A 14,393-nucleotide genomic window follows, 5' to 3' on the forward strand; every position below is an offset into this window, starting at 1 on the left:
TTTACTTAAAGGGGAACTCCCACCGATTCTTCAAAATGTCTGTATGATTAATGGTTAAGATGTAAACAAAGTCAGTCAGAGTGTTTTGATGTGAAATACTATCTTCTAAAGAAACTTACGAAGTCAGAATTGTTCACAGTGGTGATGGTAGGAACCAGACATCTGCAAAATGCTTCTAAAACTACAACTCTTGCTTTAGATGTGAAAAATCCACAGGTGTTTCTGTCCATCCTTCCTCTGTGAGAAGACAACTCAACATTATGAGTCTGAAAGGATGTGTAGCTGTCAAGAATCTTCTACTAAGAAAATAAAATAAACCAAAAAGAAAAATATTTGCAAATCAAACAAAGAAGCTACTGGTGTTCGCCGAAAAATGGACTGACCACCTCAGAGTCCAGGCCTCAACGTCACTGAACGTGTTTGGAACTATTCGAATTGTAAGAAGTAGAAAATGCAACCAACTTCTAAGACTGAACTTTGAAAGTGTGGAAAAATATTCCTGCAGATTTCTTTGAAAATCTCCTGAATACAAAAGGAGCTGTAATAAAGGCAAAGACTGGACACACTAAACACTAAAAAATAAATAATATTTTAGAAACAATTTGCTCTTAAATGTTTCTTTTTAAGCTGAAAAAACGAATAACTTAATGGTTGTTTTCACTGGAAATTATATAAATGAAAGGTGGTCACTGACTTTTGCACATTATCTTTTTATCCGTTTAACCAGTCATTCCTTTTGTCCTAACATAGCTGGCCAAATTTAAAAATTACTCAAAGGTCATCTCCACAGACATGAAACCATTTTATAAGTCAACAGCTACATGTCCAAAAGGACCTTATACATATCACAGTTATGGGGTTTGTTTTTGTCTGGGGTTGGAACCTTGCAGTTTTTTATATCATGTATAGCTTATGATGATATGAAATAGCTTATGATGAGGTGTTTCCTTAGAAGTAGCAATGCCTTGCACAATATTGTGTCCTTTCTGCATCCACACACTAGATCTAGCTAACCATCAAACCCTTCATGTGTTGAAGTTGCCGTATCAGAGTGGCAAAAATACGACAGAGGAATTCCAGAAACGGGACTGGGAAACAATGTGTTTTAAAGATACAAATCCTTCATCTGAAGCTCTAATAACTTTGTTTTAGTAATGGATTCAAAAACAACTCTCAATACAACTTAAAAATGGTATATAAATATAAGTATAAACTCTGTCATAATGGTGTACTTGAAGTACCTAAAAGGAATTGAGAGTATGCAGGAAACATTTTTTCCAGGCTTGTTATGAATCGATGGAACAACATATCCAAACAACACTTCCCTGATACACTTCAGGACGTTTGGGTAAATATTAAACATCCTTCTAATCATCTGATATGGCTAAATTAGGCCTGTATGGTGCTATAATAAATAACAAGACAGGAGAACCTGCATAACAATAGATGCTTCTCAATTGGTTTCATGTCTGACTGGACATAAAAACAAGGAACAGCCAAAAGGACATGTTTAAGGCACCTTTTTTTGGCTTTCACATGGTCACTGGGGAGAACACTAGTCCCTTTTCAGACAAACCGGCAGTCACACAAGTCATAAGATCTACAGGTCCTCAGCATCGCATAGATCATGCAGGACTTCCAGAATTGTGGCTATTGACCAAGCCTGAGTTTCACAACTAAAAGGGCAGGATTGTCCATTTTCATTGGTCAGTTCTGGCAAACCCTTCCAAGGGGATCTAGAACACACAACAGAATAAGAGAAATGGTAAGGAGCTTGCTCAGAGGGTTGGTTTCCCAGACAAGAATTAAGCCTAGTCTTGTACAACACAGCATTGTTAATGGAGATTCTCTACTGAAAGGAAAATGTAGTCTATGACTAGCATTAATCCCTATCTGAGAAACCAACCCAGAGTTTGTGCAGTGTGTGCTTGACTTCTTTCTCTGGTGTACCTTTCTAAGTGGACGTGATGTCTGGAGAGGACATTCTTCACTAGGTACACTGTATGATCATAGACTTCTTGGCCCATCTGCTTGGCAAAGTACAGTTTGGCTCTCAGGAAGTAGCCGACTGGCCAAAGCCATTCCTGAAAAGGAAGGATGAAATGTTCAAGAAGCTCTATAAATACATCCATCAGCTGCTTGATCTTAGCTATATATACATATATAAGGGAACATACAGGTCCTTGGTGGTAGTTGAAGCCTTTGGCGAGGTTGTAGTTGTCATTGTCTAGGGCGTTGTCATAGACACCACAGTAAACCATGTCACTGTCAAATATTAGCAAACAACAATATTAAAAGCTGAGTATTTCAGAGGTCTGCACAATAGGCCTAGTCTTCATGAGTACAGACCATGTTGAACCAGTACAAACCATTTACAACGGTACTATAATTTGCAACACTCCACTGTTATTGGCTGCATTCAACACAGTTGTAGGAAAAAAGCAGTAAACCATGCCTTCTAATGCATATATAGTTACTACTTAAAGAAGACAACTTGTATTTGAAACACGCTCAGCCGTTCCCCAATCTAAGGGCTGATATCAGAACAGATTGCATAATACAGGATTACTGTGTATAGCTTTGTTTAGCTTTTGTGATTAGTTGAGGTATCTGTGATGTCCAATCACAAGATACGTTTCAAGTGCAGTCACTGAGTTGCTGAGACTGTTCAAAGCTTTCATGTGTAAAATAATTTAAATTTGGCCCTTAAAGAAATACAGTCGTATGCAAAGGTTTGGGCGCCCTTGTCAAATGACATGTTTAATTGATTTTCTAAATGAAAATAAGTTAATATACCCTTTACAGATACACTTCTACACATGTTAATGCACAATTGCAGTTTATTTGGTGAACTGAAGATATTGGAAAAGAAAATAAAACACAAAATGTGGCCTGTGCGAAAGTGCTGAAATAAGCAAGGCCTTCCCTGCTGAAAAAGATGTCATCTGGATGGCAGCATATGATGCTCCGAAACCTATACATATCATTCAGCATTAATGGTGCCTTCACAGGTGTGCAAGTCTTCCATGCCATGTGCACTAATGCATCCCTATACCTTCACAGATGCTGGCTTTTGAACTGTGCACTGATAACAAGATGGATGGACACTCTCCTCTTTAGCCCGGAGGCACGGCATCCATGATTTCCAAAAAGAATTCTTGATTCACCAGACCAAAGGATATGTTTCCACTTCACCTCAGTCTATCTTAAATGAGCTCAGGCCCAGAGAAGGTGGCTGCATTTCTGGATCCTGTTTATATATGGTTTTTACTTTGCATGGTTTTAACTTTTGTGGATGCAGCCACAAACTGTATTCACAGACAGTGGTTTTTCGTTGTGAGATGCTCCTCTAGGTATTTGGATTACACAACTTTTTTGTCTTCTGTTGCCCCATCCCAACTTTTTTGAAATGTGTTGCTGGCATAAATTTTAAATTTTATGTATTTATATCTTTTTTTTGTAAAAAAAAAAAATACAATTTCTAGTTTCAACATTTGATATGTTATCTTTGTACTATTTTCAATTAAATATAGGATTTAAATGATATGCACATCATTGCATTCTTTTTTAATTTACATTTTGTGCAGGGTCCCAACTTGTTTGGAAAAGGGGTTGCAGAAAATCAGCAAAAAAGTAATTTGACTAGGGCTGTTCAAATGACTGCATAAATAAAAAACACACTCTGGTTGTTGCTAATAATAGTAGAAGTGAGCAAGATAATTTCAAATGTTTTGATTGTTTTGAAACTCGTGTTTCAAAGCAGAGATTTCAAAATAGTTTGAAGTGCATGTTCCCTGCGTCATCACGTTCACCTCGGTACAGTCAGACTGATTTGAACCTCTGCTGCATCTGGATACAGTAAAAGAGATAGTATATGTCTCATTTTTTAGGGTGACCATATTTTTGCTTTTAAACAAGAGGACACTTGGGACAGGAAAGCACCTCAGGGTGGACTGTAGGAAGTAAACATCAACATCCCAGACATTTAGGCATCCCAGCCAGATGTATTTTTAGCTCCAAAAAAGAGGAGGACATGTCCTGGAAGAAGAGGACATATAGTCACCCTGTATTCTTATGCATAACTGATGAAACGCTGAAATTAACTGCAAGAAGTGCTTTAAAATAGATAATTTTTCTTGTTTCTGGATTCATCTTTAATTCAATTCTCAACAGCTGTTGAATGATGTAAATAAATGGGCTAAGCTTAGCAGAATATCTAAAAGTTTTATTCCTTTATAGACCACACATATCAAGCTTATGAAGGGGCTCTATTTTATGCATAGAAAAAGTAAGTTTGTGATTTCCAAAAGCAAAACTGGATGTATTTTGTTTTGGACTAAGCTGTCAGTTTGCACCTAATGCTCAAACATTCCTGAATCCATTACCTTATGTGACATCAGGTCACATCAGATCGGAGCAGTTGACTCATTTTGCTCAAACAGTACAAATGATTTGGTATGAGCATCACTAGTTGTTGCTGTGTCCCTGCTCTGTTGATAAATTAAAATGTTCCACTAGCATTTTAGCTAGATGCTATTATAGGAAACAAGCTTCCACTGTACAGTGAACATAGAAAATTCTAGTTTCACTCACTCTGGATCTAAGGTCTTCATTCCCAGAGGCCCAAGCAGCATCTTCTCAGCTACCTGTAAAGCTGTCCATGCTCTTTCTACTGTAAACAACTCTGGAGCCTGAGAAACAGAGTATACTTCAAAACAGCACTCAAACCTATACACATCAAAGACCTCTCCAATGTACTCATCTAAACTATTGCCACATCTTCTGACCAGTGAAGCAGAGCTTACCACCACCATGGCAATGGTAAAGTTGGGTCGGAGCTGGTAGTCACACCAGGGGCTGGAGGCCCCGTAACTGTCCTTGTAAATGCCTCTTTTGTGAACCAGGTCTGGGTTTTGCTCATTTGGGTCTTCTGGATCAGGTGATACATAGAACATCTTTTCAAAGTTATCCTGGATTCTCTGATTCCACTCCTCATAGGACACTGTTTGGGTTTCACCTGGCACATCAGTGGTCATGCTTTGCTAAAGAATGAGTCAAGAATGATTTTTCATGATACTGATACAATACTTCCATATTTAGCAACAATACAGTTTAGTCTTCATTGTGCTCCAAACTCTGAGACATACCATCTCTATGGACACTGACAGAGGAATAGGGGAAGTGACCGTTCTTATTCAAGTGCATCAGCCAGCGTACAGTGGACTTGCAGAGACCCACTATCTCCACCGCAGAGCCATCCCTGAAAAACACATTACACTGACCTTACTGACATTACCAGGAAACGGCAAGCCTCGCCTTGATTCCAGCTAAGGAGAATAAGTCCAGCTATGGCTGGAGTACCTGGGCGTGGCTGGTATCCCTCGATTGCCTGCTTTGTCACTCTCTCCCATTTTGTCCATCCATGTCCCACAGTTGAAGCGATTTCCACCATACACAAAGCCTGTGTCTGGATTCACTTTAGCCTTGATACTGAATCCTGATAGATAGGTAGGTAGAAGGAAGGTACACAGCTAAGCACAGTATAGGTTTATGGGACGATGGGTATTCACAGGCTATGATGGTGTGATCAGGCTAAATAACCTTCATCTCTCATGTTGCAGTCGATCTGTGGTCCAGCGTTCCTCTCTCTGAATTCAATTCCTTGCATGTGACGCTGTACGGCCTCCTGGATTACATCGTACAAAGGCTGGTCCTGAGAATAAGAATTCACATGAACAGAGCATTAAAATTCCGGTATTCCAGCTCAGACAGGACGAGCAAAGCATTATTCTGTTTTTCTACAGCAAATCTTTCCCAGTGCCACACTGTCTTTTCTTTTGTTTTATTGTATTTTTTTCTAGGTGAGACATTCGAAAGCATGCAATGACAACATACAATTCCATGCACGTGTTAATTTCCAATTATATATCTTTTCATATACCTTGTGATCTATATCTCTCTGTCTTATTTATTCTTTAACAAATCTTTTTTTTTCCCCTTCTTTTTGTCATTCTGTAAAAGTAAACAAATAACTATATACATTAAAACCTGAGAAGATGCCTTGGGTAAAAAATAAAAGGGTCAGGTAAGAAGAAGGGGGAGGAAAAAAAATGAGGGAGTACTCACAATGTATCTGTACAAACTCTGTTTGTAAAGTAAAAAAGAAAAAGTAATTTTTTCCATTAGATATATTTCATTGACCAGGTTTATCCAGTCACCCAGTGTAGGAGGATCAGGAGACAGCCACCTCCTTGTTATAACTTTTTTACTTGCAATTAATAGAATAATCCATAAATATTTGTCCGATCTTGCCACATCAAAACCCAGTACCCCTAGAAAAAGTGTATCAAATTTACACAGAAATTTTAAACTAAATATATTTTTCAGTACTTTGTGCAACTCTGTCCAAAAATGTCTTAATACTGAGCATTCCCAAAATACATGCCAGTAACCGGCTTCCTGCTAGCCACACTTCCTCCAACATCCCTGATTTTCCACAGGTTTTTGCTTCGGGGTAATAAAAAATAACACACTTCCACCCAAATTCTCTCCAAACATGTGAATTAGTACATTTCCAGTGAAGTTCACATATCTTAATCCATATTTTACTTATAATGGTAATACTGCTCTCTTTTTCCCATTTTTGCTTTACATACTCTGTCGAACTTCCTTCCTTTACTGTTAAGCTTTTATACAGTTTGGATATGATTCCTTTGTGAGCCTCAGACTGATAAGCTCTGATAAACAAATTTAGTATTTCATCATTAATACTATTGAGTGTATCATCTTTAATTGTTTTATCAAAATAATGTTGTAATTGAAGATAACAGTAAAAGTCCTGATTTTCAAGGTTATATGTTTCTTTCAGAGATTGAAAATCTCTCAATCTGCCTCTTTCCATAATATTGCAATATGCTGTTATACCCTTTGTCAGCCAAATTTTGAACCTACTATCTAGCTTATTTTGTATGAACTCAGAATCATTGGTGCACCATCTAATTACTTTCAACATTTCACTTAAATTGTATTCTTTTACTACTTTAGTCCAAATTTTTAATTGGCTTTTTATCCAAAGATTCTCTATGATGTCTACTTTTTTGACTAAATCACTATTTCCTATTATTGCCTGGATAGGGGGGTTCTTTATCAATGACGATTCTATATCCATCCATCTTGCTTGGTAAGCAGGGTTTCAGGCGAGAATTAAGGGTCTTGTCTGAGCTGCAAAGTAGTACTTTTTGAAATTTGGTAAACCCACGCCTCCTCTGTCCTTTGTAAGCTGCAAAGCACACTGTCTTTTCTAAATGCTAACGATTAGGATTTATCTCAAGGATAAAGCCCAGTTTCACAGAATAGTAGTTGTGTTGTCATTGTGTCGTCCATTTCAGTATTTATTTTAACATGCCCTCGTCAACTTGGTCTTGCCATTTTCCTTCAGGGCAATCTATGACGGCATCTTAAAGGCCTCTCCACTACTTTATTAGTTCAAGTAAAGACTATTACAGTGTCGACTTCAGCAGCAGAATCCGCCCAGAAAATTCAAACAAAAGGATGTCAGGTAAGCTGTTTATAAGCAGAGCACATTATGTAACATCATTAGGAAGCAAGCAAAGTTAAGTAGTTAGCAAGCTAAGAGGCTACATGGTGAAACTTTTATTCAACTTTTGTTGCTTGAAACCTTATGTGAAACTAGACTACAATAATGTAAAGCATCCTGCAACTTATTTGCATGTCAACCACAGCAGTTGCAAGCATCTCAACTTCTTGGAACAAATTTCATGAACCAGTCAATCAAAATACCTTTACTAGATCACATGATCACAGTGACTGACATACTTTCATCAAACTGTAAAAGCTATGTAAAGCTGCACTGCCTAAGATTTGGGGATTTGGAGACCCCTCTGGTGGAAGTGTGTAATTGCAAGCAACATGCAGAAGAATATTTTCAAATGTTAGTTGTGCTTCTGACCCCCACAGGTAAATGAATCTGATGTTTGCGAGTGTGTTGAAAGAGCGTTAAAAAAGAACTCAGTCAAAACTTGATGGATTACATGTAGGGTGTAAGTAAATTATCTACTATCTACTACTGTGAATACATAAAAAAGTGTATGATGTGGTCCGAAAAACTCCTGCTTTACATACATATATAGGGTGACTTGCAGCAGCATGTGCACAGCATATTTTAGGGTGTTTTTACACCTCAGGACTCAGTACTGCTACTTCTTTCAATCTTAACAAAGAAAACGTATATTGTGCTGCTTTAAGCAGTAATTTTGACAGACTTGACATACACACAACAGATAAAAACATAGACAAATGACAGATATATAAAATGGAAGAAATTTACAATGATAAATATGTTGTAATTATGGAAATTACACCAGTCATATGACTTTGTTGCAAGAATGGTAAGGAAATCAAAAAATGGTCCGTGGAGTAATTAAATGTGCTTCATGGCACTGTCAAGTTGTTGCAGGTAGCTCATCACATGCAACTAGTTGCATGTAGGTTTCACCATGCAAAGCCAGTCTAAAGCCTAGACAGCTAGCAACAACAAAAACACAGGTAATACAACAGTTTTAAATCAAAGCTTACAGCCAGACAAAGCAAAGATTTACATCATTGATGACTTCAAGTCTGCATGATTAGCTAATTAGCTCACTGAGGCTAACCTAGCTAAGGGTGAATGTGTTCAGATTAAAAATTCTGCTCCTTACTGTCCCCTCCTTCCCTTGTACAAGTGGTCACCTGTGTAATGAAGGTGACATTTTGAAGGCGGCATATTACAATAGTAATGAAACAAGACCTTAGTGTTTTCTGTGCTCTAACACTCCAACTTCAACTCAGGAGGGTTTGTTAATTGGGTTAGGTGTGTTAGAGCAGGGAAAAAAATCAAACTGCGCTACTCCAAGACCAGGACTGACAACACCCTGACTTAGGAGACTTGCAAGTGTAAGAAGTAGCAACAATTAACAGTTCCTTAGTCCTTACCACAGTGCCGGCAAGCTGAGGTTCCGAGTCATCCGTGGGGTACATGCGCAACACAGGGCATGACAAGATGCCTGTGCCGTGGGGGATCATTGCACAATAGTCCTGGATGCACTGCAGCCACCACCACACTGCATCCCGGCTGTTGAAACGTGCACCCACGCCTTCCCCTAGCAGGTTGGGGATCAGGCCATGCCTCAGAGTACCAGCAAAGGCCAGGATGATGTTCCTGTGCATAGAAAACATTTAATTCTAATTTCATTTTTTTATAACTACTCTTTACTAGTTTTCATTTATTTCTAGCAACATCAGCAGACCTACAAAGCAGGCGTATATGCATTCATGCAAATTTGTATTTATAATGATGGGATGACATTTATGTGCACAGTGTAGAGTTTTATTTTATTTTGGAAAGGGGGGCGAGGTCACTGTCGACAGAGAATTCTGAAAGAGAATCCCTCCTACCCCCTAAACAGAGCAAGTTTCATTTTCACATATTCAGATTTCTTTCTTAGTTTTTCAATGTAGGCCAAAAAGGCTAATATGTGAAAATGACCATTGTTCGCAACCAAGGCAATCCGCTACCACTTACTTGTGACTGACACTGATTTCATTAATGACATCCCATTAAACCGCAACCGTTCAGTTTTCATGTTTGCATATGGAAAACACACCTTGCCTCTATGTGCCTTCCTGTGATGAGCAAGAGGCCACGTAGGGCTATGAAGGTGTCACGGCCCCAGCAGCGGAAGATCCCAGATGAGAAGTGAGGAAGGCCTGTATAAGAGAGAACTGGATTCAATAAGTGAATTCTACAAGATGCAAAACATGTCTCTTCCCTGCTTTATCTATCCACATGACCAGTCTATGAAAGAATGAGTTTTCCTCTACTCCGTACCTGCAGCCAGAGACACACAGCACTGTTCCTCCTGCTTAGTGAAGGGGTTCAGGCGATATGGGACGTCCTCTAAGGTGAGAGAGAGAGGAGGCAGGGCAGGGACCTGGCCCACGCCACACATCTGCACGGAGCCCAGCGCCAACTGCTTCACAAGGGTTGATCCGCTCTGCACAAAGCTGCCATTTCCAGAAACAATAAGAATATGTAGCACAATCCCACAGCACCTCCTGTTCCACATACTATTTAATATTCATCTTTAATGGATGGGAAAATTAGTAGCACTGGTTATGTTCTGAATGGTACCTTAAACATATGTTCAGGGACAAGGGATATATGTTTTATTTTAGATATTTTATTCTACAGTAGCCATGCACTGTTTGACACTGCATTTTCATCACAGTGAGCTGACCCTCTTCCCTCACCTGCTGGCCACTTTGGGGGCATTGTTTAAACACAAGCAGTCCCAAAGCAGCCTAATATTGTTTTCAAACTTCATCTAACGTAATAATGATGTCTTTATCTAAAGTAATAAATCATCTAACACAATAAGACGTTTTTAGGAACTGTTATATCACCCACCCAGTGTGCACTTCAGTGACTGTGGACGTGAAACAATTAGTTACTGCGCCACACATCAACAAAGTGATTGGTCGCTGCTTAGTTCATTTGCATAAAGTTTTCGCAGAATGAGAGAACAGAAAGAGGATGTGCATTAGCAGTTTGATGTGTCAGTTATATGTATATATATATTTGACACCTTCTGTTTGATGTAAGTTATCAAACTAATTCAAATGAAGAAAAAAGCTTTTGGTATAGTACAGTTATAGTATCTATTTCTAGTAATTATTCAGCATGAAATTATTATGAATAGCTGTTTGACCAGCAAGAATTTGTCTCCATTTTTTGAAAATGAGGCATTTTGGATGTTCATTTTATTACAAGGTCATTCTTGAGGCACTTAATTATTATTGAAACATCTCCAGCACTGCTCATTATCAAAATTTTCTTCATTTTTTCCACAATTCCACAAATTGTTTGGAACCTACAGAGTATCAGCATAATAAGATCATTTCATACATGTGTCCTCAACAAATTTCATTTTGCTTGATTTAAAACTTTTGGAATGGTAGTGTAACAATGAGGACACTGAGGTCTGGAGCTCAGTAGTTTTTTCACATATCCTCATTCATGAGGCGTAACTTGGAAACATGCACCATTTTGATAATGCGGCAGCCACTCAGGGGCACAACCCTCACAGGCCTTCCCAATCAAATGGGAAGATAATATTTATTAAGTCGCATTTTTTAAGATAATGATTTGTTTTCTGTGAGTCCTGTTTCTGTGTTATGGCTAATCAAATCATTATGCTCTAAGCCACGCTCTGCCTTATTTCCTCAGCCCTCCAATCACTGCTTGGCAACCATTACCCAGAGCGACTTTGACTTCTTGAAATGTGACACACATACCGTAGGCTAATGTACAACATTAAATGTGAGAGTTTATGAGGCTAATTAGCAGATTGTGATTGTAAAATGCAACCCCCATGACTTGTTTTCTATTTGGACCGCTCGTATTGTTGCTAGCTAAATCAGCATGCTTTAGTCTGCTTATAGTAGCTGCTCAGTTTAGGCTACAGGCTCTGTAGGTGCTATATTAGCAATTAGACGAGAAATTAATAGCAGTTCAAAGTTGTAATGTGTTACCTATTTATAACACACTGCAACCAGCATGAGAAAGTTCACTGTTAACTAGAATATTGATGGCACAGTAACATGTAATGTAATCCAGAAATCAGTAGGTACATTTTGCTATATTGTGTCTGGTTAACTGTATGAGTATCTTCCTTCCTGTTAGCTGGGGTTTGGTAGAAACAGATCTTTATGAAGTATTTCTAATGTGTGCTTTTTCAGTAATCTTTGAGGACAAAGAAGGAAGAGATTAAAAGAGGCACAGAAACTGAGAGACAGAGAGATAAATGAAATAAAAATCAATGTAACTATCAACTGATTTAGTATATAAAGGTTTCAGCATGTATTTTCAAAATAAATGGGTTAATAAACAGTGAAATTATTAATTAAATTCAATTATAATTAAAATTCAACAGGGTATAACTGGAGTTTATGGAACAGTCAGAGTAGTATATGAAAGACTGGAGGGATGGAAAAGGAATAAATCAAAAGGTACATAATCTTACATATCATTACTTAAAAAAAAAACATCTTGCATATAAAAGGAGCTTCCAGGGAAGACCTAGCTCTATGAGAAAGGTGGGTCAAGGCTTGCCATTTTGCCAAAAATGCACCAGCTAAAAATCCACAAGTTTAAAAATAACAATTCCACAACAAGCAACTGCAAGGATTGTAGTCTGGGGCAAAACCTAGACCAAGGCAAATATCAAACACCAAATGTGTCTTGGTTAACTGACAACATTCGGATAAGTGAGAATTGTGTAAATTATTTTTTTTCTCCTGAATGATTCCTTCAAGAACTGTTGAGCGTCAGACACAAACCTTGACATGTTTTTAAACACAGCATCCACGGCTGTGGCATAGGCTCCAGCGATGATGGCATCAAAGTAACATGGTACAAGATAGCGTGGGAGGTGCTTAAGGTAGGTAAACATGGCATGGAACCACTTCCCCACCTGAGACAATTTAAAAGCAACATAATAAGAGCAGAAATTTCAGAGGAATAAAACTGTGGATTAAGTCAAGAAGAGATAATGTCCTACCTCCCGCAGAGCTCCACCTTTATTCATGAGCCGAGAGCTAATGTAGTCAAGCATCCAGTCGCCTTGCCTTAGGTTGTCACAGAAGGGGTGCCCCAGGTCATTCTTGGGCCGAATGTCTGATAGCACTGACATAAAACCTGCATACATAATTTGACATTATACTGTAGACAAATTTCACAAAGAGAACAGTTAGACTTCAGTGATGACAATGTGAAAATGTGAGTAACTTGTGGGTGTTTTATACCTTGAAGGCCTCCGTACTTCAACGCCATCCAGGATGGGATATTGTAGCATCCTCCACCATCATCTTTCTCCTCAGCATCGCAGCGGAACAGTAACACGTTCAGATCAGCCAAGGACAGCTTAGACATGAGGCTTAGTGCAGAGAATGCACAAAATACACTCATCACAATCACAGTTCAATCTGAAAGCGTTCATATACGGCAACTGAGCTGCCACCTACAGAGTTCAGAACTCAAGCTTGGATGAAAAGAATGATTGCAAAGTACTTACAATTCCAAGGAAATCTTTAGAATTCCAGGAACATTGGGGTCAGTTAGACTGCCTGATTTGTACAGGCGATTAAACTGAGAGAGCTGAGTGCGCAAGAAGCCCACATTGTCCCGAGATTTTGGATCCAGACTCACCCTGTTATAGACAACAGCGAACAAAAACCTGATTAATTGTAAAGCTAAGAGCTTGTTCAGGAGAGCAAAGAACAGTACACAAAATTCTAATTAAGGTTGCATTTCCACAGATCATGCATGTGTCTGATCTAGGACCTTAAACTTGTTACTGCTATGGACAGTAGGAAACATTGCGCTGCTCTGTTTACTGATCTGTTGAAAGCTGACATGCTTGACCATTCGCTTTTTCTAGGAAGATTATGTTGTATTGGCTTTGGCGGCACTACTCACTCCATAAACACCTTGATGATACATGGCAATGTGTTACCTAATGAAATAGAACTTTTTCAGAGGTGTGCCTCAGCCTTCAATTCTGGGTCCAATATTTATTTCACTGTATATCAGTAATATTGTTTCATTTGTAATTGACTGTGATGTACATTTACGTGCAGACAACATTATTTCATACTGCTAATCAGATTCTATAGTCTGCTACGGTGAACTTTCAAAAGTCCTTTCACTGCCATACAAATTACATTCTACAATTGTAAACTTACACTGAACGCAGATTAAACTAAATTCATAGTGTTTCCTAAAGCTAAAAAACATTGACAGTGTTAATTTGAACATAACTACTCTAAACTCTGATGAAAGAGTCATAGAATACTAGCATTTAGGCATGACGAGTGGTGAATGGAACACTTTAGATATCATGTAAATACACTTGCTAGGAAATTGAGGAAAAAGCTTGGAAAATGCTTTACATAAATAAATAATGTTTCCCATTCTACAGTAGACAGATGATAGCGGAGGCTACTGTTATATCTGTGTTGGACTTTGGAGATGTTATGTATAGACATGCTGCAGTAAGTACCCTTTGGCCAGGGGTCATTAACTGGTGGATCACAGCTTGGATGCGACCCAGGCAACGTATTTCAGCGAACCAAACCAAGCACTTTAAAAGATTTCTGTAGCAAAGCTGATAAACATATGTTAAAAAATGGTCCTGTTTCAGCGACATACATGAAAATGAGCCAGCAAGGCTTCTCTAGCAGTCCTGTGTTAAAGATTATTCAAATTATTTTATATAAAAGATTTCAGCTGAAGGCAGCTCATCGGAACAAAGACAACAGAACTAGATGTCAGGTCA

At 38.5% G+C, this 14,393-nt stretch overlaps 1 protein-coding gene across 4 annotated transcripts in view; it reads right to left on the minus strand.

Annotated features, from left to right (window-relative positions):
* Positions 1 to 473: 473 nt before the first annotated feature.
* The window catches only part of LOC118822010 (glycogen debranching enzyme-like), a 36,249-nt gene continuing 22,329 nt past the window's right edge, over positions 474 to 14,393 (minus strand). The window contains exons 20-34 of one of the 4 annotated variants that reach the window (XM_036590789.1): positions 13,131 to 13,265; positions 12,862 to 12,992; positions 12,618 to 12,754; positions 12,397 to 12,530; positions 9,887 to 10,062; positions 9,663 to 9,765; positions 8,992 to 9,217; positions 5,602 to 5,713; positions 5,362 to 5,497; positions 5,148 to 5,260; positions 4,806 to 5,017; positions 4,594 to 4,691; positions 2,178 to 2,265; positions 1,951 to 2,084; positions 474 to 1,736 (exon numbers count right to left, since the gene is read on the minus strand). In XM_036590789.1, the coding sequence (XP_036446682.1) occupies positions 1,601 to 1,736; positions 1,951 to 2,084; positions 2,178 to 2,265; positions 4,594 to 4,691; positions 4,806 to 5,017; positions 5,148 to 5,260; positions 5,362 to 5,497; positions 5,602 to 5,713; positions 8,992 to 9,217; positions 9,663 to 9,765; positions 9,887 to 10,062; positions 12,397 to 12,530; positions 12,618 to 12,754; positions 12,862 to 12,992; positions 13,131 to 13,265 (2,071 nt within the window). In that variant the 3' untranslated portion in view covers positions 474 to 1,600. Of the gene's footprint in view, positions 1,737 to 1,950; positions 2,085 to 2,177; positions 2,266 to 3,569; positions 4,039 to 4,593; positions 4,692 to 4,805; positions 5,018 to 5,147; positions 5,261 to 5,361; positions 5,498 to 5,601; positions 5,714 to 8,991; positions 9,218 to 9,662; positions 9,766 to 9,886; positions 10,063 to 12,396; positions 12,531 to 12,617; positions 12,755 to 12,861; positions 12,993 to 13,130; positions 13,266 to 14,393 lie in introns of those variants that run through there. The other 3 variants (XM_036590779.1, XR_005008394.1, XM_036590799.1) reach the window with 3 other exon arrangements.

This window comes from Colossoma macropomum, unplaced genomic scaffold (genome assembly GCF_904425465.1).
Source record: "Colossoma macropomum unplaced genomic scaffold, Colossoma_macropomum, whole genome shotgun sequence".
NCBI classification, from domain to species: domain Eukaryota; kingdom Metazoa; phylum Chordata; class Actinopteri; order Characiformes; family Serrasalmidae; genus Colossoma; species Colossoma macropomum.